Source organism: Hemitrygon akajei, chromosome 21 (assembly GCF_048418815.1).
Source record: "Hemitrygon akajei chromosome 21, sHemAka1.3, whole genome shotgun sequence".
Lineage (NCBI taxonomy): Eukaryota > Metazoa > Chordata > Chondrichthyes > Myliobatiformes > Dasyatidae > Hemitrygon > Hemitrygon akajei.
Window position 1 is genome coordinate 50,317,616 of NC_133144.1, and position 23,384 is coordinate 50,340,999.

At 40.8% G+C, this 23,384-nt stretch overlaps 1 protein-coding gene across 4 annotated transcripts in view; it reads right to left on the reverse strand.

Moving 5' to 3' along the window:
- Positions 1-23,384, reverse strand: part of ascc1 (activating signal cointegrator 1 complex subunit 1) — a 66,560-nt gene that overhangs the window by 26,039 nt on the left and 17,137 nt on the right. For all 4 annotated transcript variants that reach the window (XM_073025377.1, XM_073025376.1, XM_073025375.1 and 1 more), the window contains one exon: positions 18,962-19,098. In XM_073025377.1, the coding sequence (XP_072881478.1) occupies positions 18,962-19,098 (137 nt within the window). The remainder of the gene's footprint in view (positions 1-18,961; positions 19,099-23,384) is intronic.

Sequence of the window (23,384 nt, forward strand, 5' to 3'; positions counted from 1 at the left end):
CTGTATTTCATCGCCCATTCTCCTAATCTAAGTCCTTCTATAGATAGACTCTCTATTTACTCAAAACTACCTGCCCTCCACTTATCTTCGTATTGTCTGAAAAATTTGCAACAAAGCAATCAATTCCATCATTCAAATCATTGACATATAATGTAAAAAGAATCAGTCCCAACACAGATCCCTGTGGAACACCACTAGTCACCAGCAGCCAACCAGAAAAGGCTCCCTTTATTCCCACTCTTTGCTACCTGACTGTCAGCTGTAGCTTTATCCATGCTAGAATCTTCCCTGTAATACTTTGGGCTCATAGCTTGTTCAGCAGTCTCATGTGTGACACCTTGTTAAAGGTGATGTACTCAACATCAAATGATTCTCTTTTGTCTATCCTGCTTGTTATTTCTTTAAAGAATTCCAACAGATTAATGAGGCAAGATTTCCCCTTGAGGAAACAATGCTGATTACAGATTATTTTATCTCACTGATGATCAACACCGGTGCATCTCAGGGATGTGTGCTTAGCCCACTGCTCAACTCTCTCTGTACTCATGACTGTGTGGCTAGGCATAGCTCAAATGCCATCTATAAATTTGCTGATGATACAACCATTGTTGGTAGAATCACAGATGGTGACGAGAGGGCGTACAGGAGCGAGATATGCCAACTAGTGGTGTGGTGTCTCAGCAACAACCTGGCACTCAACGTCAGTAAGATGAAAGAGCTGATTGTAGACTTCAGGAAGGGTACGATGAAGGAACACATACCAATCCTCATAGAGGGATCAGAAGTGGAGAGAGTGAGCAGTTTCAAATTCCTGGGTGTCAAGATCTCTGAGGATCTAACCAGGCCCAAACATATTGATGTAGTTATAAAGAAGGTAAGACAACGACTGTGCTTCATTAGGTGTTTGAAGAGATTTGGTATGTCAACAAATATACTCAAAAACTTCTATAGCTGTACTATGGAGAGCACTCTGACAGGCAACATCACTGTCTAGTATGGGGGGGGGTTGGTGCTACTGCACAGGACCGAATGAAGCTGCAGAGGGTTGTAAATTTAGTATTGGGTACTAGCCTACAAAGTACCCAGGACATCTTCAAGGAGCGGTGTTTCAGAAAGGCAGCGTTCATTATTATGGACCCCCAGCACCCAGAGCATGCCCTTTTCTCACTGTTACCATCAGGTAGGAGATACAGAAGCCTGAAGGCACACACTCAGTGATTCAGCAACAGCTTCTTCCCCTCTGCCATCTGATTTCTAAATGGACATTGAACCCTTGAACGCTACCTCACTTTAAAAATATATATTATTTCTGTTTTTTGGACGATTTTCAATCTATTCAATATACGTATACTGTAATCGATTTATTTATTTATTTATTATTATTATTTTATTTTGTGTTTTTTTCTTCTATATTATGTATTACATTGAACTGCTGCTGCTAAGTTAACAAATTTCACAATACATACCAGTGATAATAAACCTAATTCTGATTCTTATGTGCCTCCAAGTACCCCAAACCACATCCTTAACAATCGTCTCTAAATTCTTCCCAACCATCGAGGTCAGACTAACTGGCCTATAGTTTCCTTTCTTCTGCCTCTCTCCCTTCTTGAAGAGTGGAGTGACATTTGCCATTTGCCATCTTCCAATCTTCTGGAACCATACCAGAATCTAGTGATTCTTGAAAGATCATTACTAATGCCTCCACACTCTCTCCAGCCACTTCTTTCAGAACACTGGGGTGTACACCCTCTAGTCCAGGTGACTTACCTACCCCAGACCTTTCAGTTTCCCAAGAAACTTCACACACTTTGCAATTTCACACATTTCCTTCCCCTAACACCCGGAACTTCCACCATACTGCTAGTGTCTTCCACAGTGAAGACTGATGCAATATACTTACTCCATTCATCCCACCATTTCTTGTCCCCCATTACTATCTTTTCAGCAACATTTTCCACTCTTACCTCTTTTTTTTACACTTTATGTATCAGACAAAACTTTTGGTATCCTCTTTAATATTACTGGCTTGCTTACATTCATGTTCCATCTTTACTTTCATAATGACTTTTTTGTTGCCTTCTGTTGGTATTTGAAAGCCTTCAACTTCTCTAACCTTCCACTAATTTTTGCTCTATTATTAGCTTTGACTTCTCTTGTTAACCAGTTATGTTATCTTGCCTTAAGAATACTTCTTCTTCTTTTGGGATGTATATATCCTGTGCATTCTGAATTGCTTCCAGAAATTCCAACTATTTCTGCTCTCCTGTCATCCCTGCCAGTGTTTTTTTTTCAGTCAATTCTGGTCATCTCCTCTCTCATGCCTCTGTAATTCCCTTTACTCCACTGTGATACTGATACATCTGACTTCAGCTTCTACTCAAGTTTCAGGGTGAATTCAATCATATTATGATCATTTTCCCTAAGGATTATTTGACCTTAAGCTCTCTAATCAATTCTGGTTCACTCACTGCACAATACCCAATCCAGAATAGCTGATCTCCTAGTGGGCTCAACCATGAGCTGCTCTAAAAAGCCATCTCATAGGCATTCTAGAACTGCCCCCTCTTGGTACCCAGCATCAGCCTGATTTTCCCAATCCACCTGCATGTTGAAATCCCCCATGACTAATGATTATCATCTAAGTCTTTAATAGAAATGATGGGGTGACATGGTGGTACAGCGGTTAGCACAACACTTTACAGTACCAGTGACCAGGATTCAATTCCTGCCACCATTTCTTCTTTGGGATGTATATATTCTGTGCCTTCTGTATTTGTACATTCTCCCCATGACTGCATGGGATTCCTCCAGGTGCTCCAGTTTCTTTCCACAGTCCAAAGATGTACCAGTTGGTATGTTAATCGGTCATTGTAAATTGTCCTGTGATTAGGGTCAGGTTAAATCGGTGGGTTGCTGCGCGGCAGGGTGTGAATGGCTGGAGGGGCCTACTCCACGCTGGATCTCAATAAAAATAAAAATTAAATAAAAAACAATGAATGACCCAGCACCAATCCCTACAGCACACCACCAGTCAGTGAGTATCTGGAACGAGTTGCCAGAGGAAGTAGTAGAGGTAGGTACAATTGCAACATCTAAGAAGCATTTGAATAGGTACACGGAGAGTTATGGGATGAAAATAGGCAACTGGAACTAGCAGGGAGGATGCTGTTGTTGGCATGGACCAGATGGGCCGAAGGGCCCATTTTCATGCTGTATTAACACATACAAAGTGCTGGAGGAATTTAGCAAGTCAGGCTGCATCTATGGTGGGGATTAAAATTCACCATCTCCACCTATCATCTCCCAGCTTCTTATTTCTTCACTCCTCCCTCACCTGGTTTCACCTATCACCTTCCAGCTTGTACTCCTTTCCATCCCCTCCACCTTCTCATTCTGACTTCTTCCTCCTGCCTTTCCCGTCCTGATGGAGGGTCTCAGCCCAAAATGGCAGCTGTTTATTTCCCTTTATTGATGCTACGACTTGCTGAGCTTCTCCAGCATTTTGTGTGCATTGTCAAAGATTTCCAGTAGCTGCAGAATCGTTTGTGTTAATCCATGCTGAAATACTCTTTGACTCTAATGTAAAACATTTTATAATGTCATATTTCCTAGTTCTACTGTCACATGTACAGTGCATATGAAGAAGACACTGCAAAACTAGTATATAAACAAGAAAGTCCGCAGATGCTGGAAATCCAGAACAATACACACAAAAAACTGCTGGAGGAACTCAGCAAGTCAAGCAACATCTATGGAAATGAGTAATTCCATAGTAATAGTTATAATTACATAGTAATAATTTGATGATTCAGGATGAGACTCTTCCTCAGAACTGGAATGGAAGGGGTAAAACACCAGAATAAGAAGGTGGGGGAGGAAAAGGAGGACAGCCAGTTTCTTGTTCTGTGGCTGCCTGTAAGCAGACAAATCTCAAGGTTGTATAATTCAGAATCAGAATCAGGTTTATTATCACTGGCATGTGATGTAAAATTTATTAACTTAGCAGCAGCAGTTCAATGCCATACATAATCTAGCAGAGCGAGAAAAAAATAATAAATAAAACATAATAATAAATAAATAAATAAATTTTGCGTATTGAATATTTTTTTTAAATGTGCAAAAACAGAAATACTGTATATTTAAAAAAAGTATACATACTTTGATAATAAATGTACTTTGAATCTTTTGAAGCCAGTTGGGTAGGAAAGGCAAAGTGCTGGAGAAGAAGGAATTTGATAGGAGAGGAGAGTGAACTATAGGAAAAAAGGAAGGAGCAGAAGACCAAGCGGGAGGTGATAGGCTTGTGAGAAAAGGTAAGAGGCCAGATTGGGGAATAGAAGAAGGCGGGAGGGGGAGGGAATTTTTTTTATAACTGCAAGGAGAAATCAATGTTCATGCCATCAGGTTGGAGGCTACCCAGATAGTATATAAGGTGTCGCTCCTCTACCCTGTGGGTGGCCTCCTTCTGTGCCAAGATGAGGTTGTGGACCAACATGTTGGAATGGAAATGGGAATCGGAATTAAAATGTTTGGACACTGGGAGGTTCTGCTTTCGGCGGATGGAGCGGAGGTGCTTTAACAAAGCGGTCCCCCAATTTATGACGGGTCTTAGCAATGTAGAGGAGGCTGCATCGGGAAGCACTCCCGGACACAGCAGACAGTCCCAGCGGATTCGCAGGTGATGTGTTGCCCCACCAGGAAGGACTGTTTGGGGCCCGGAATGGAGGTGAATGAGCAGGTGTAGCATTTAGGCTGCTTGCAGGGATAAACTAACATAAACAATTTTTTCACGGGTACTTGAATGTAAACCAAAGGATCCTTTCTTAACAAGCATCATTTCGGGTGTGAGTCATGATCTCCTGAGGAACAATATTCCAATCTTAACACTGGCCTTGGAAAGAAACCATTTAAACATGTTTACTCAAGCAGAAGGCTGAATTCATTGGTACTCATTTATATTCATGTCCTCTGGTGATTCTGAGCTGACTGCTGCTGTATTGTTATTCGTGCAATATAGAGAAACCCAATGACTACGTGACAGAAACAAGAGAAAGGATGTAAAACTAACTAAACATGCAGGGTGCTAGAAATGTTCATGTGCTGTCAATTAACGTGCTGAATGGTCTGAGTTCCCTGGCAACACACAAAAGTGCTGGAGGAGCCCAGAAGGTCAGGCAGCATCTATGGAAATGTATAAACAGTCAACGTTTCAGGTCGAGACCCTTCTTCAGGACTCGGCCCAAAACGTCAACTGTTTACTCTTTTCCATAGATGCTGCCTGACCTGCTGACTTCCTCCAGCACTTTGTGTGTGTTGCTTTGGATTTCCAGCATCTGCAGACTTTCTCATGTGAATCATCTGAGTTCCCTGTCTTAACAATGACTCAACTATACATGGGAGTTCCTCCAGTTGTGTGTTGCAGTTCTTTTTGTATCTGTCATCTAATAAATGATGCCATTCCGAAAGGTCATCAACCTGAAATGTTAACTCTTTTAGTCCTTCCACAACTGCTGCCTAATTTGATAAGTATTTACAATTTTGCAACATCCGCAACATTTTGCTTTGCTGTTCAAAGTCTATCACCTTCACTCATTCCTCCACCTTTCTCTCCCACGTAACACAATTTTAAAGGTTACAGCAGCTTTAGCAAACCGAATGGAAAATGGAGTTTCTAATTTGACCTCCCCACAAACCACAGGACTAATTTTGTCACTTCCTCCCTGCTTCAAGCTTCAGTTTTTTTTACATTGACAATCTCAAGAAAGCCTTGCATTTAGTGTAGCCACTGCACTGCAATGTATAAAGCTGAATTATGCAAGGTCAGGAGATCAAAAACTTTCTCAGGTACCGAGTTCGAAAGGGGAGGATATGGAAAAGTGCACTTTCACGAATGGAAACCTAGTGATGAGGCTAAGACAGCTGAAGAGGCAGTGAGAATGGGAGTAAAATAAAACTGAAGCGTGTCCTGATGAAGGAGCTTGGTGCAAAATATCAACCGTTTTTCCCTCTTCATAGATGCTGCCTGACCTGCTGAGTTCCTTCAGCATTTTGTGTGTGTGTGTGTGTTACTAAGCGAGGTTAAAAAGTTAGGATTGGAGAAGAACAGAATCAGAATTGGGTTTACTATCTCAGTCATATTTAATGAAATTTTTTGTTTTGTGGCAGCAGGACAGTGCAATACATAACAATTATGATAAATTTGGATAGATAACTGATAGATAGATAAAGCAAGGTAAGAATAGTGAGGTTGTGCTCATGGACTATTCAGAAATCTGGTAGTAGAGGGAGAGAAGTTGTTCTTAAAATGTTGAATATCAGAGTCAGAATCAGGTTTATTATCACCAGCGTGTGTCGTGAAATTTGTTAACTTAGCAGCAGCAGTTCAATGCAACACATAATATAGAAGGAAAAAAAACACAAAATAAAATAATAATAAATAAATAAATTATAGTTTATGTATATTGAATCGATCAAAATTTGTGCAAAAACAGAAATACTATATATTTTAAAAAGTGAGGTAGTGTCAAGGGGTTCATTGTCCATTTAGGAATCAGATGGCAGAGTGGAAGAAGCTGTTCCTGAATCGCTGAGCGTGTGCCTTCAGACTTCTGTACCTCCTACCTGATGGTAACAGTGAGAAAAGGACATGCCCAGGGTGCTGGAGGTCCTTAATAATGGACGTTGCCTTTCTGAGACACCACTCCTTGAAGATGTCCTGGTTACTTTGTAGGCTAGAACCCAAGATGGAGCTGACTAGATTTACAACCTTCTGCAGCTTCTTTTGGTCCTGTGCAGTAACACCCCCTCCCCCAAAAAAGACCAGATAGTGATGCAGCCTGTCAGAATGTTCTCCACGGTACATCTATTGAAGTTTTTTGAATATATTTGTTGAGATACCAAATCTCTTCAAACTCCTAATGAAGTATAGCCAATGTCTTGCCTTCTTTATAACTGCATTGATATGTTGGGACCAGGTTAGATCCTCAGATATCTTGACAGTCAGGAACTTGAAACTGCTCACTCTCTCCACTTCTGATCCCTCTATAAGGATTGGTATGTGTTCCTTCGTCTTACCTTCCCTGAAGTCCACAATCAGCTCCGTCATCTTACTGACATTGAGTGCCAGGTTGTTGCTGTGACACTACACCACTAGTTGGCATATCTCACTCCTCCTGTACGCCCTCTCGTCACCACCTGAGATTCTACCAACAATGGTTATACCGTCAGCAAATCTATAGATGGTATTTGAGTGATGCCAGGCCACGCAGTCATTGGAATACAGAGTAGAGCAGTGGGCTAAGCACACACCCCTGAGGTGCACCAGTGTTGATCGTCAGTGAGTCTTCAGACTCCTGTCCTCCCTGATGATAGGAATGAGAAGAGATCAAAGGGTTTCGGCCCAAAACGTCAACTGTACTTTTTTTTCCATAGATGCTGCCTGGCCTGCTGAGTTCCTCCAGCATTTTGTGTGTCTGCAGATTTTCCCTTGCTAGAGATCAAAGATGCTTGGCTTCAAGGTGGGCAACAAAAATATGAAAGGAGTTGAAATAAAGGAGTGAGAATGAAAAAAAATCAAATCAATGCCAATATAAGTTAGCTAGCACAGAACTGAGGACACACAGTTGTGAAACATACCACTTTTTTCTGTCTTCCTGTACCTTGCTATAAAACGCTGTGGCTAAAATTAAGAATGTTAATCTAATCTTGCAATCTGGCAAGAAGCAGAGTATTGATACAAAATGGGTTCAAACTTCTAGAGTACGAATTCAAATTAAAAACCAAAGACATCAATAAAATCAGTTTTTATATTACATTAACTAAGAAAAATGCTTGTTTATCTGCTATGCCTGAGTATTACTATGAAGTCACACAGTATGAAAATCTATCAGGTTTATTAGGATAGGTCCATTAATGATCTTTGTAGTTTATGACAGTTTAATGTCTTTCATCCACGACTGAAAATCCACCAGATTATATTCAAAATAAACACATTACAAGAGAAGTTGGACATCTTACCATTTTAGCTTGCAAGATTACTTCAGAATGGAATGCTGGACAGAGTGGTAAGTTTTTGTAAGGAGCGTATAATACTTTTAAATGGCCATTGCCAACTCCTGTTTTATTAGTTCCTTAACATCTCCAAATGAAATCCATTCTCAGTTTATCATCATTTGTAACTCTGCCTCAGCTCATCTGCTCTTGAACTGTTGAGTTGCTTCTAAAGAGTTCCATTGCTATCCAGATTGACTTTTTACCTCCACAAACCTAAACTCAAATTTATTTTTGCCTGCCATTTTTATTTCAGCTATGGACAACCAAGGCTTCAATTATGACAGATGAACATCTGGATCTTCACCAACCATCTCATTTAAACAGCTGTCATCATAGTTCGCATAAACCAGGGGTTCCCAACGTTTCTTATGCCATGGAGCCTTACCATTAATGGAGGTGTCCCAAGTTGGGAACCCTTGGGCTAAACAAATGTAAAAGAAAAGTTTCCTTAAAATAGAGTCCTTAAGATAGAAAAGTTCCTATTACAAATTCAAAATTTGTGCCATGGGCACCACGATAGCATAGCGGCCAGCATGCCATTATTACAGCTCGAGGCGTTGGGAGTTCTGAATTCAAGCCTGATGTCCACTGAAAGGAATTTGTATACCTTCCCCAAGGAAGACGTGGCTTTTCTCTGGGTGCTCCCAGTCCGCGGAGTTAGTAGGTTAATTGGCCATTGTAAATCGTCCAATGATTAGGCTAGGGTTAAATTAGGGGTTACTGGGTGGTGAGGGCCAAACAGCCGGGAGGGCCTATTCCATGCTATACCTCTAAATAAATAAAATACATAAAATAAAAAAGGAACACCAAGGCAAAATAGCCTGTTTTAAAAGGAGGTGGAGAAACCTGAGGCTTCAGGGCCAGTATTCCCACAGACAGGCTTTGACTGTAATTTAAACTAGGAGTACTTTACACAAGGAGTGGTTTACCCTAGGGGCCAGAGTCAGGGGTAGACAATGTTTGAAAGGGGCCAAAACTGGTCAAAAGGAGAAGTGAAATCATGAAGGTAATCAAACATAAGAATTTTTAAATTGAGTGCCTAAAGAAATCTGAGGTTTGTAACTGCACAGATTAAAAGCAAGTTGCAAAGGTTAAATAAAAAAAACCTAAAAAAAATTGTTAATATGCAGCACAAAAGAGGAAAGAGGAAGAGGAAAGGGTAAAGAGGAAAGATGGAAGAGATTCGGCTGATGCTGGAAAACGAGAGTAAAACACACAAAATGGTGGAGGAACGCAGCTTCTATGGAGATGAATAAAGAGCCAACATTTCAAGCAGAGACTCTTCAGGTGAGTTCCTCGAGCACTTTGTGTGAGTCCTGTAAGAGGAAAAACAGATGAACCTATCTTCTCCGCAAATGCTGTTAAATCACCATTTTCACTGTTCATCACTTTTATCTCCAATTTATTAAAACAATTAAATGCACAACAAAATACACTTTACACTGTAAAGTACCTACGTCCTTAATTTACATAAATATCACATTTTCTGTTACCTCAACAGCAGAGATCTTTAAAGCTGCTCAGGATAGAGGATTAATACAAGCAGGCAGCCTGGGACTCCTGAAAGCATGGCTGTAAACCTTATCACGAGTGTGACGAGCTAGCACCTCATTATACTAAAATGCACAAATCTTTTCTGTTGAATAATCAGTTTTTCATTCTAAAACAAAGCCTCAATTTGTTTCTGGTTTAAATCTGCCCTGAAGCAGTGCTTCCAACTATCAAGGGGAACTGGGCAAGGAGGTCAATCTGTGGTTGGCAGCGCTGCCGCTGAAACATCATGTTGTGTCACAGAGTGCCTTGGCACATTTCCCTCAGAGTTCAGAAACACACGTAATCCATGGCTGCTCCTTTAAAACTGCACTTGTTTACAGATTTTGCTTTAGGATTTGTGGCAAAGAAAAGCCTTGTTTATTTTTTTGTTGATGGGTTAATTTACTTGACAAAGCTTTGCTAACTGGTGAAGAGACAAACTCAGTTCCATCACAACACATTGCTAGCTGGATTCACCTTTTTGTTTTGACTGCTAATTTCCTATGGAAATAAAGCTGTGACTCTCTTGGCTTTAAAAGCACAACGGCCTTGCATTTCAAAGCAGCATCGCATTGAAAATAATTAGAATCATTCATTACAGGAGATTCTTCAACTCACTGTGCTTGTGCTTGCTCTGTACAACTATCATCCACTCTCCTGCTCTTTCAGAATCAGGTTTATTATCACCAGCATGTGACGTGAAATTTGTTAACTTAACAGCAGCTGTTCAATGCAGTAGACAATAGATGCAGGAGTAGGCCATTCAGCCCATCAAGCCCACACCACCATTCACTGTGATCATGGCTGATCATCCACAATCAGTACCCCGTTCCTGCTTTCTCCTCCTATCCCTTGACTCTGTTATATAAATGTAATACATAATATAGAAGAAAAAAGTAATAATAAATATGTAAATCAATTATAATGTACATATATTGAACAGATTAAAAATGTGCAAAAAACAGAAATACTGTATATTTTTTTAATAAAGTGAGATAGTGTCCAAGGGTTCAATGTCCATTTAGGAATCAGATGGCAGAGGGGAAGAAGCTGTTCCTGAATCGCTGAGTGTGTGCCTTCAGGCTTCTGTACCTCCTACCTGATGGTAACAGTGAGAAAAGGGCATGCCCTGAGTGCTGGAGGTCTTTAATAATGGATGCTGCCTTTCTGAGACACTGCTCCCTGAAGATGTCCTGGGTACTTTGTAGGCTAGTACCTCAGATGGAGCTGACTAGATTTACAACCTTCTGCAGCTTCTTTCAGTCCTGTGCAGTAGCCCTTCACCCCCATATCAGACAATGACGCAGCCTGTCAGAATGCTCTCCATGGTACATCTACAGAAGTTTTGAGTGTACTTGTTGACATGCCATATCTCTTTAAACTCCTAATGAAGTATAGCCACTGTCTTGCCTTCTTTATAACTACATTGATACGTTAGGACCAGGTTAGATCCTCAGAGATCTTGACACCCAGGAACTTGAAGCTGCTCAATCTCTCCACTTCTGATCCCTCTATGAGGATTGGTATGTGTTCCTTTGTCTCACCCTTCCTGAAGTCCACAATCAGCTCTTTCATCTTACTGACGTTGAGTGCCAGGTTGTTGCTGCGGCACCACTCCACTAGTTGGCATATCTCACTCCTGTACACCCTCTCGTCACCACCTGAGATTCTACCAACAATGGTTGTATTACCAGTAAATTTATATTTGAGCTATGCCTAGTCACACAGTCAAGTGTATATAGAGAGTAGAGCAGCGGGCTAAGCACACACCCCTGAGGTGCACCAATCTTGATCGTCAGTGAGGAGGATATGTTATCACCAATCTGCAGAGACTGTGGTCTTCTGGTTAGAAAGCTGAGGATCCAATTGCAGAGGGAGGTACAGAGGCCCAGGTTCTTCAACTTCTCAATCAGGAACTTTCCACTAGTCTTCTAAGTTTTTTTGATTTTAAATATAAAGAACTGCTCCCTATTAAATGTAATGAGTTGCAAACCTCATTAACATTTCCTATTGCTCCTCTCCTAAATATGACATCAGGAAATACAGTTTCTGCCTATTACTGCATATAATAAAACCTAAATAAAAATGGTAATGTGGTGATTAGTGCGGCACCATCAATCACTGATTGGCTTTCTGTAAGGAGTTTATTTGCTCTTCCCATGACTGCATGGGTATCCTCCAGGTGCTCTTGTTTCCTCCCACATTCCAAAAACATACATAGGGTTAATAAATTTGGGCATACTATGTTGGCACCAGAGGCAAGGCGACAGTCATGGAATGCCCCCAGCACATTCTTGGCTGCAAACAATGCACTTCACTGCATGTTTCGATGTACATGTGATGAATAAAACTAATCTATAAAAACAAATGCACAAAACCGATATTGCAGAACAGGTCTCTCATCCCTTTAGTCAAACCCGTCTATTTGCTTCTCAACATACTCTGCTTAAGTGGCCATTTTCAGCCTGCTGATCCATCCAAGACTTCCTGCACACCCATTTCCATCCAGAACTCTCAGACCCCCACCCCTAGTTCCCCTGTTTCTTTCCCCTCCCTCACCTGGTGAGGAGTCCTATTGAGGAGTCAGCGGTGGAAAAGGTGAGCAACTTCAAGTTTATAGATGTTAACGTTTCAGAGGATCTGTGCTAGATCCCACACATTGATGCAATCATGGAGAAGGAATGCCAGTGGCTGTAATTTGTTAGGAATTTGAGGAGACTTGCTATATCACTATAGACACACAAATTTCTCTAGATGTATGGTAGAGAGCATTTTGACTGGTTGCATCATAGCCTGGAATGGATAAGATTGTAAGAGGCTGTATATGGTGTAGAGTTAGCCGGCTCCATCATGGGCACAAGCCTTCCCACCATCGAGGATATCTTCAAAAGGGTGTAGAGTCAGTTAGCTTCATCACGGCACAAGCTTCCCACCATCGAGGATATCTTTGAGAAGTGATACCTCAAGAAGGCTGCATCCATCACTAAAGCCTTTTACCATCCAGGACATGCCTTCTTCAGGTTACCACCATTGGGGAGGAGGTAAAGGAACCAAAAGACCAACACTCAATGATTCAGACACAGTTTCTTACCCTCCACCACAAAGTTTATAAACGGTTCATGAACCCAGGAACCCAAACTAATTTTTGCATTGTTTATTTATTTTGTAATATATAATTTATATGTTTTTACACTGTACTACTGTCATAAAATGACAGATTTCACATCATATAATTCAGTGATAATAAATCCGAATTCTCCAAACTCTTCTCCTTATGTGTAGTATTCCTCCTTCACACTGACTGTAATCTGCAGCCCTTTGTTGAGACAACTATCATCTCCCAAACTCTGTTGCTAAATCCATCCTTCCTGCTGACACCTGGCTCTGTCGGGCTACGGTCAATTATGGAAAACCCTGAACATCCTCTACATAGCACCTTCCAGAGACAGAGAAGCAGTTTCAGCGACAGGTTGCTATCGATGCAATGCTCCTCAGACAGGATGAAGAGATCAATACTCCCCAATGCCATTCGGCTTTATAATTCAACCGCCAGGAGTAAGATATGTTAAAGTGCCGGGGTTAGGACTCAATGTATTTAAGTAAACTACTTAAGAACTTTTAAAAAGCTATTATTAATGCTTTTTGAGAGGGTGATTTTAGATGCATATCATATTTTTACTGAGTTAAGTATTGTATGTAATTAGTTTTGCTACAATAAGTGTATGGGACATTGGAAAAAATGTTGAATTTCCCCATGGGGATGAATAAAGTATCTATCTATCTATCTACTCCTCACCAACTCTTCAGAGTGGCTATCACCTCTATGCTCCTCTTGATGGAGGGACTCAGCCTCAAATATCAACTGTCCCTTTGCCTCCACTGTTGAAGTGTGGATCTGCTCTCTAGTTAAGCTGGCATTACATAGCTATTCCATCTCTCTAGGAACATGGAGAAGTCCATGATGGAGAAAAGGATATGAAGAAGGGGTTAAATACAGAAGCATCACATGGAGTTTAAGTCCTGGTGGAGATCTTTTGGACTAAATGACTGGGTTGCGTGCCAAAAATATTTTACATACAAATTCACTCAATCTATTAAGAAAAATACTGAGCGGATTGTTAAAAGTTATCCATGGGACATAAATCATTACAAGTCATTGCAAAGGCATGTTTGGACTTTTTACAACAAATAAAATATGACAATTTCCAAATCTGTTTAATTTTAACTGCATTTCTTCTCGTATGTAGTTCAATAACCACAGTTACCCATTAGAAAAGATAGATCTGCCAAACATCAAACTCTAGAATAGAACAATTTAGAACAAAATGGTAGGAAAAATCACAATCTCAGAAGTATAATTGTACAGTTGGTAAATAACTGGATGAATTAGGTAAAGCCGCAAGTCCAAATGTCTCACAAAAGCATCTGAGAAACTTTAATGCCATTAATTAAATAAATAAAGCAGGAGCAAAAAGCCACGTGTATGAAGAATGGCAATGAAATACATTAAAAACCCATCTGATTCACCAGTCTACTACAGGATAAGTAATCCACAATCCTGACCCAGCACAGCCTGCTTATGACCAGATTTACAACAATGTGACTGACTCAGAACAGCCTGGTACTTACAACCAACTATGGACTAGCAATACTGGTTGCCTTGCCAGCCACACCTAAAAAAAGAATGTTGTTGATCTGATTGACAGGAAGCTTCTGACACCTGCAGTGACCAACCAGCTCTTAATGCCCTAGCCACTCAATAAAAGGAGGTTACAAAACCTACTCCACAATGCAACTATAAACCAGCTATAGGTCATAGCTTCTCAAGGAGATATCCAGCCATTTTTTTTTTAGATATGGTGATTATTTCTATCTGTATTAATCTTTCAGGCAGTGAGTTCCAGATTCCCACGGGTAGCTTTTGGCCCCCATATCTCACCTCTAATTTTTCTACTAATTACTTTAAATCTATACCCCCTGGTTTTTGATCCCCTCATCTCCTCATTTGAAAGAAATAGCTCCTTGCTATTTATTCTGCCTAGATTTCTTATAATTTTACAAACACTTCAATTAAATTTCCCCTCAGGCTCCTCTGTTCCAAAGAAAGCAATTTCATCTTTCCTCATAGCTAAAATTTTCCAGTCCTATCACTGTCCTCATAGATCTCCTGGATATACCAAATGCTTCTCATAATTGTGTTTTTCTCTGACTCAGTTACTGTCGTCTTACTTCTGCTGCCATGCATTCATTAATAATAGATTTGGCCACAGCAATAGCTCAATTTTCCTTTGTTTTGCCAGCACCATCTTTATGAAATTAGAACCAGAGCCCAGTGGATGTGTCAGCATTCGTGGGAGTCCCCAGAGCACATCACCAATTACATGAGATTCCTCTCAGTTTTCAATCTTTGCAAGAGGCCATCAAATGTTTTGTTTTCCCCAATATGTGCTGGAGTCTTTAAATCTGTTGAGTTTTGGAGATTGTAATTTGAATTGTGCCATTAGCTTCAAGCAGCTTCCTAGACTGAAATGTTTGAAAATTGTTAGCATATAAATATGAATTAAGATAGTACAGATCCTCAGCCCTAATTTTGTTAAATTAGTTGCAGCTCACCACCAATATTATCAGTGGATTTAACAATTTGGAATTTGCATTGGAAGCAGAAAATTTCTTCTTTGCTACTTTGCTTAGTAGCAACCCCGGTCAGAATGCAATTGTTCTACTGCGGAATGAAACTGGTCCAATCCAGATCAAAGAGAAAGGACGCCACAACATAGTGATCCACAGAGCATTTTCAAGTGATTAATGACACCTAGTGGTGGGTAAATCTAACCTCTCTTATTGCATGGCAGACAGGCAGTCCACAGATTTTTGTGTCAACGATGGAGTGACCTTTCTGACCCAAAGTTTATGCCAGTTCACACAGCAATCCCATTCCCCACTAATTTTCCCTTTAACCTATCCTTCCTACAATCCCATTAACTCTCCCTACTTTTCAACTACACACAGGGGTAATTTACAGTAGCTGGTACAGTAGAATGATAAAGTTGTAGAGCACTACAGTATGGAAACAGGCCCTTCAGTCGATCTCCTCTGTCAAACTGGTCTTCTTCCTAGTCCCATCTACCTGCACCTGGACCATATCCTTCCATACCTCTCTCATCCATGTATCTATCCAAACATCTCTTTAAACATTACAATTGAACCTGGATCCACCGCATCTGTTGCCAGCTCGTTCCACACTCCTCTGAGTGAAGAAGTCCCCCCCCCAAATTCCCCTTAAATATTTCACCTAAACCTATGACCTCTCGTTCTAGTCTCACCCAACTTGAGGGGAGAAAGCCTGCATGCATTTACCCTATCTATACCCCTCATAAATTTGTATACAATGGATTCTCAGTTAACTGGGACACATCGGAATCAGTGCTCTCCCTATAACACGAGTCTTCAACTCCCAGCAAGCTCCTTGGAAATTTTTCAAGTTTTTGATATCTTTCCTGTACTTAGGTAACTGGAAATCAACACAATATTCCAAAGTTGGCCTCACCAACATCTTATACAACTTCAACATTACATCACAACTGCTGCACTCAGTGCTATGATGTATGAAGGCCAATGTGCCAAAAACTCTCTTTATGACCAGATAAACCTGTGATCCCACTTTCAAGGACATGGATCTACATTCCCAGGCCCCTTTGTTCTACCGCACTCCTCAGTGCCCTACCATTCACTGTGTAAGTCTTACCCTGATGTGTCCTCCTAATGAGCAATATTCACACATGTCTGCATTAATTCCCATCTGCTATTTTTCACTGATTTTCTCAGCAGGTCAAGATCATGCTACAGCAACTAATAATCCAAACGTATGGGAAGAAATCGGAGCATCTGTATGGAAACACAAACTCTACACAGAGTGCACCCAGGCTCCAGAAGTTGTTCGGAAGCAACTCTACTAGCTGCGCCATTATGCCAAACAACACACACAAAATGCTGGTGGAACACAGCAGGCCAGGCAGCATCTATAAGGAGAAGCACTGTCGACGTTTCGGGCCGAGACCCTTCGTCAGGACTAACCGCTTCTCCTTATAGATGCTGCCTGGCCTGCTGTGGTCCACCAGCATTTTTTGTGTGTTGTTTGAATTTCCAGCATCTGCAGATTTCCTCCTGTGTGCCATTATGCCACCCTGATTATATATACTGGGAGCAAATAACACAAATTACCTGCCAACTGATATTTACCCTCCATTTGTACAATGAACTGCTTGCTGGTGCACCTCTTTACCTGAGACTGGAACTTTGAGCCAGGACTAGTTACACCGCTATGTCATCTTAACATCAGGCAATGGAGCTGTGACTCTACATGAACATTTATGAAATAAAGCTTCTGCATATAGCCACAGTAGGAGATCTGAACAGATGAGCAATATTAAAGCCCGAGCTTCTAGCTACCGACATTCAGAATTACAGCCAGCTTCTGCACGTTGAGTTATTCACTCAACCTTTTCTTGGCTTGAAAATTGGTATAGGCAGCAGGAAGAATACAAATACAATAAGACAACCTACAGAGAGGAGGTAGACGAGCTCGAGGCCTGGTACAAGGAAAATAATCTCTTCCTCAATTGTCAACAAGATAATGGAGATGGTTAATGACTTCAGGAGAACTTGGACCACCCATACCCCTCTGTACATTGGCGGCACAGCAGTGGAAACTGTGAGCAGTTTCAAACTCCTGGGAATACACATATCATGGTCCCATAACGTATTCTGCAATATCAGGAAAGCTCACCCACACCTCTACTTTCTGAGAAGGCTGAAGAGAGCTGGACTAGGCACATCTACACTCACGTCCTTCTACAAATGTGCAGTAGAGAACATCTTAACAAGCTGCAGCATTGCATGGTATGGAAATTGAACTGTGGCGGACAGGAAGGCTCTAAAATGGGTAATCAAAACTGCCAATTGACATTTATTGACACTGACATTTATTATACAATCAACTGCTTGTTGATGGCAGTTCTTTACCTGATACCGAAGCTTTGAGGCAGCCTACCCTCCATCGAGGATATATATACAGAAAGGTGCCAGAATAGGGGCCGTAACATCAGGACCAAAACCACCCTGCTCATGGACTGCTTGTCCCACTCCCATCAGGGAGGAGGCTACGTAGCAGCCATGCCAGGACCACCAGATTCAAAAACAGTTACTTTCCCCAAGCAGTATGGCTGATGAATTCCTCCAGCAACTAACCCACCCCTCCACACCTCCCCAGCACTACTACTTTATAATTTCCTCTCAGCCACCTTATGTACTGACACTCCTGTGTCTAGCTTCATTTTATGGACATACTGTACAATCTATGTTAATAAGCTATCTTATATATGTATTGTGTTTCTTTATTGTTGTGTTCTTTATCTTTTTGTGTTTTTTCTTATGCAACAATCATTTTGTTCTCCTACACACTTCTGTACTGGAAATGACATTAAACAATCTTGAACCTGAATTTGAATAAACCGAACACTAAAAGCAATGACCATAAAGAGAGCAAATGAGGCACTAAAATTTATTTTTACAAAGGGGAGGTAGGGAAGATACATTAAAACTGTACCACAACCTAGTTATTGAAGTGGTGAGAGTGCATAATTTGCTACCACAGAGAATGGTTGAGATTTAAGATTGTTTAATATCATTTCTAGTACCTAAGTGTAATGGAGAACCAAACAATTGTTACTCTGGATCCAACGCAGCACAAAAAGCAGAATAAAGAACACAATAATAGAAAAACACAATAAATATAAATACATAAGATAGCTTATACACATATTCATTGTATGACTATAAAATGACTCTTGGCACAGGAGAGTCTGTACATGAGATGACTGATGGGAAATGATAAAGTAGTGGTGGCGGGGGGGAGGGTGAAGTGGTGGGTCAGTGGGTGGAGGGTGTTGATCAGCCATACTGCTTGGGGGAAGTAACTGTTTTTCAGTCTGGTGGTCCTGGTGTGGATGCTATGTAGCCTCCTCCCTGATGGGAGTGGGACAAACAGTCCATGAGCAGGGTGGGTGGCATCTTCCATGATGTTACTGGCCCTTTTCCAGCACCTTTCTGAATATGTGTCCTTGATGGCGGGTTGGCTGGTGCCAGTGATGCGTTGGGCAAAACCGCCCAACCCTTCAAGGCATGAGGCACAGAAGCATTTGAGGGGCAACTGCCATACTTGAAAGAAGGTTGTGCTAACAGGTGCTTGTGGAGCATAGACACTGGGATGGGTTAACTGTGACATATAATCTGTTTTTGCACCATCTATCTTACATAAAACTAGTTCAGCTGGAGCACCAAAGGAACACTGCAAACTGCCTTAGATCTTACTCACTCAATGAAGTCCTCTTTGCATTTCTGCAGCAGCTCAGATGCTTTTGTAATTTCTTGCTCATTAAGTAGGATGAGTGTCCCGATTGTCAGGTGTAGCTTTGCTGGGTTCTGGAAGATACTGTCATCAATCCCACGGTCCTGGAAGGGATAAAACGGTGAAATTTTTGCATTGTCCTGTTCCCCTGAGAAAAGCTACAAACGTGAAGCAGCGACTGAAGCCCATCTCGTGGAAAATAGTGGCTATCTAGAAACCAGCAAGCTGATCAGGGTTCTGGGTGATGTTGTGCGATGAGGGTCAGTTTGATCTGTACTTATCTGACATAGTTTGGTATGTCAACAAAGACTAGCAAATTTCTACAGATGTATCATGGAGGACACTCTGACTGTTACTCCATACTGCTATGGAGGCGCCATTACAGAGGATCGTACGAGGCTTCGGAGGGTTGTAGACTCAGACAGCTCCATCACGGGCACGTATCTCCACCATCAAAAGACATCTTCAGAAAAGTGGTGCCTCAAGAAGGTGGTATCTATCATTAAGGGCCCTCGTCATCCAGAACATGCCTTATTCTCATTACTACCATCAGGGAGAAAGTACAGGACCCCGAAGATCCACACTTAATATTTTATGAACAGCTTCTTCCCTTCCGCCATCAGATTTCTGAACGGTTCATGAATTCATGAACACTACCTTGCTATTCACTTGTGCACTATTTATGTATTTATTTATTATAATATCTAATTCGTTATGGCTGCACTGTACCTTTGTCATAAAACAACAAATTTCATGAATTATTTCAGTGACAATAAACCCGATTCTGAAATGTGTCCTGTTTCCTACATTACAATGGTTACTGTGCTTTACAAGCCCTTCATTGTCAACAAAGCACTAGGTTCTTTCTGATGTGAAAGGCGTTACATAAATACAAGTGCCAGATAAATTATGAATTATACCTTCATTCAGTTATGACTTTTATATGCTTACTAGGATCCGGAATAGATAGTTCAGTTAATCAGCTTTATGGCGCTGCAGTGCTTTATTTACAGAGTAATTATAAAGTAATGGAAGGTAATTATGCAAGGTGGTGTTAAAAATTTTGTGTGTGAAAGCTCCCAACCTGAAATATGGATGGTGATGTTTTCTGTGCCACAATAAACACAGCAGCAACAAGCAGAACAAACTGAAACATTTCTGCATTAAGGTAGTAATTTTTCTGCACATGTGATGACCTCATCCTTGACCTTGTGACAATATACCTGGACTAGGGTTACCTTATAGCTTTGCATGAGGAAGAAGGTCCATGTGTCAGTCATTATTAATGGAACAGAGGTGGGGAGGGTCAGTAGCTTTAAATTCTTTTTTATTATTATATAAAAGGACCTGGGACCAGCACGTAAGCACCATCACAAAGAAGGCACAACAGCATCTCTACTTACTCAGAAGCTTGGATAGATTCAGAACGGTATCAAAAACTTTGACAAACTTCGATAGATATACAGTGGAGAGCATCGTAACTGTTATATCACAGCCTGGTGTGGAAACACCCAAAGCCCATTCCTACAGAAAGTGGTGGAAATAGCTCAGTCATCACAGGCAAAGCCCTCTGCATCACTGAGCACATTTACAAGGAGCACTGCCAGAAGAAAGCAACATTCATTGTCAAGGACCCTGACCATCCAGGCTATGCTCTCTTCTCGTTATCACCATTGGATAGGAGGTACAAAAGCCTTAGGTCCATACCACTAGACTCAGATACAGTATTACCATACAACAGTCAGTCTCCTGAACCAGCATGGATAACTTCACTCACCTCAACTCTAATCTGATCCCACAACCTTCAGACTCGCTTTCAAGAACTCTACAGCTCATGTCCTCAGTAATAATTTTTTATTTACACAATTTCAATTTGAGTTCAATGTTTTTTTGCAAACTGGTTGTTTGCCAGTCTTTGCTTATGTATAGTTTTTCAAGGAAGAACAAACTAAGGAAATAAAAGAAGAGAAGAATGTAGTAGTCAAGGGTGTTTGGTTACCCTCAGAATACAAATGAGGAAAAAAGACAACTTATTATGTTTTAAGAAAGCTTCATACCAAGTATGTTTCAATGACTCTGAAAACTGCAACCAAGGCCAAACCTCATTTTTCAACTGTTTCCATAAGATTCCGAATGAGGATGACAGTACTCACATGATTTAAAGGACCTTCCCTGCAATTCAATAGATTTCTCATGAAAGACAATTACTTATCTAGACAGTGAAATCTGCAGACAATTTAGAATTGTCCACTAACATGGGCAATTTCAAAACTATTCCAATGAACTATTCAAACTTATTTTTGAAGGACTGTTTCAGCTTGCCAGATTAATGTAGCATCTGCACTGAAAAATACATTCAGTGACCACTTTATTAGGTACCTCCTGTACCTAATAAAAGTGGCCAGGGTCTATGTTCTCGGTCTTCTGTTGCTATAGCCTATCCATTTCAAAATTCGACATGTTGTGGATTCAGAGATGCTCTTCTGCACACGCTGTTGTAATGCATAGTTATTTGAGTTAGTGTCACCTTCCTGTCAGCTTGAACTAGTCTGGCCATTCTCCTCTGACCTCTCTCATTAACAAGAAATTTTTGCCCACAGAACTGCTGCTCACTGGATTTTTGTTGTTTTTCACACCATTCTCTGTAAACTCTAGAGAACTGTTGTGTGCAGAAATCCCAGGAGATCACCAACAATCATTCCACAGTGAAAGTCACTTAGATCACATTACTTCCCCATTCTGAAATTTGGTCTGAACAATAACTGAACCTCTTGACCACAACCACATGCTTTTAGTGCATTGAGTTGCTGCCACTTGATTGGTTGATTAGATATTTGCATTAACAGAAGTAGCCACTTTTTGTATTATCTACGTAAAGGAACATAAATACTATTAAAAGATTCCAGGTTCTAATGAGGTCGGTGGAAAATTAACTCTCCAGTGCTCTTCTGGATCCTCTTTGAAAGGCTATGGGTTTGGGGATTGTACTTTATCTCCACATTATCCCCATATACTGTGAGCCGATTTTACATCAAACCAGACAGCAATGGCATCTTCACATCAGCCTTTACTTTCTGGTATATTGTGAGCATTCTCTCACAATGTACAAAAATAACAGCAAGCTCTCAAGACAGCAGAAAGGGTCATTTGCAGCAGTCTACCATCACTGCAAGACACGTCTACGTCCAGGAAGCGGGCAGGCAAAATCACTGCAGACCCTACCCAACTAGCAAACTTGTCTTTTCCAAAAGCTACCTTCTGGAATGCACTATAGGACTAATAAAACAACAACTTCAACCACTTAAAAAACTTATTTCCCCAGGCATTCATCCTGATTAACCATTTTAGTTGGACCCCCAACCCACACTCCTCTATTGTTTCACTGCAGTAGAAACACTTTAAACCATTTCTTATAATGTTTATATTGTAAATACTTTAACATTTTATTCCATATCTGTTCTTATAATTTTATTTTTATATAATTCCTTATTCTATATAATTGTTGAATATTGACATTGTTTTTTGCATTTCATGCCTTGACCAACACATCACAGCAATTTCCTAATACATGTCAATGTACACTCAGTGGCCACTTTATTAGATACACCTGTACCACCTGCTTGTTAATGCAAATATCTAATCAGCCAATTCCGTGGCAGCAACTCAATGCATAAAAGCATGCATACATAGTTGAGGCTCAGTTGTTGTTCAGACTAAACATCATATTGGGGAAGAAATGTGAACTATGTGACTTGCACTGTGGAATGATTGTTGGTGCCGGATGGGGTGGTTTGAGTATATCAGAGACTGCTGATCTGCTGGGATTTTCATGTACAACAGTCTCTAGAGTTGGTGAAAAACAGAGAATGGTGTGAAAAACAACAAATATCCGGTGAGTGGCAGTTCTGTGGGTGAAAACGCCTTGTTGATGAGAGAGGTCAGAGGTGAAAGACTGGTTCAAGCTGACAGGAAGGCGACAGAAACTCAAATAACCTTGCGTTACAACAGTGGTGTGCAGAAGAGCATCTCTGATGCACAACACGTCAAACCTTGAAGTGGATGGGTTACAGCAACAGAAGACAACAAAAACACAGCAGCCACTTTGTTAGGTACAGACAAACAACATTGATCCCTGATTCTACTTATCACTGTAAGCTTGGAGACCCCAACGATAATGCTGACAGAACTGGCAGCCATTGATATGTGACTACAAGCTGCTCTGCTGTGATTATATCAGTTTGCACAACCCAAGTTTCAGGTTTTCTTGCAGTTTGACATGTGCAGCGTAAACACAATGGCCTCAGGGCTCATCCAGATCAATTTTTACATGTGTAGCAGAGCTCAAATTGCTTACTTCATTAATATTACAATACAGTGCCTCTTTGATCAA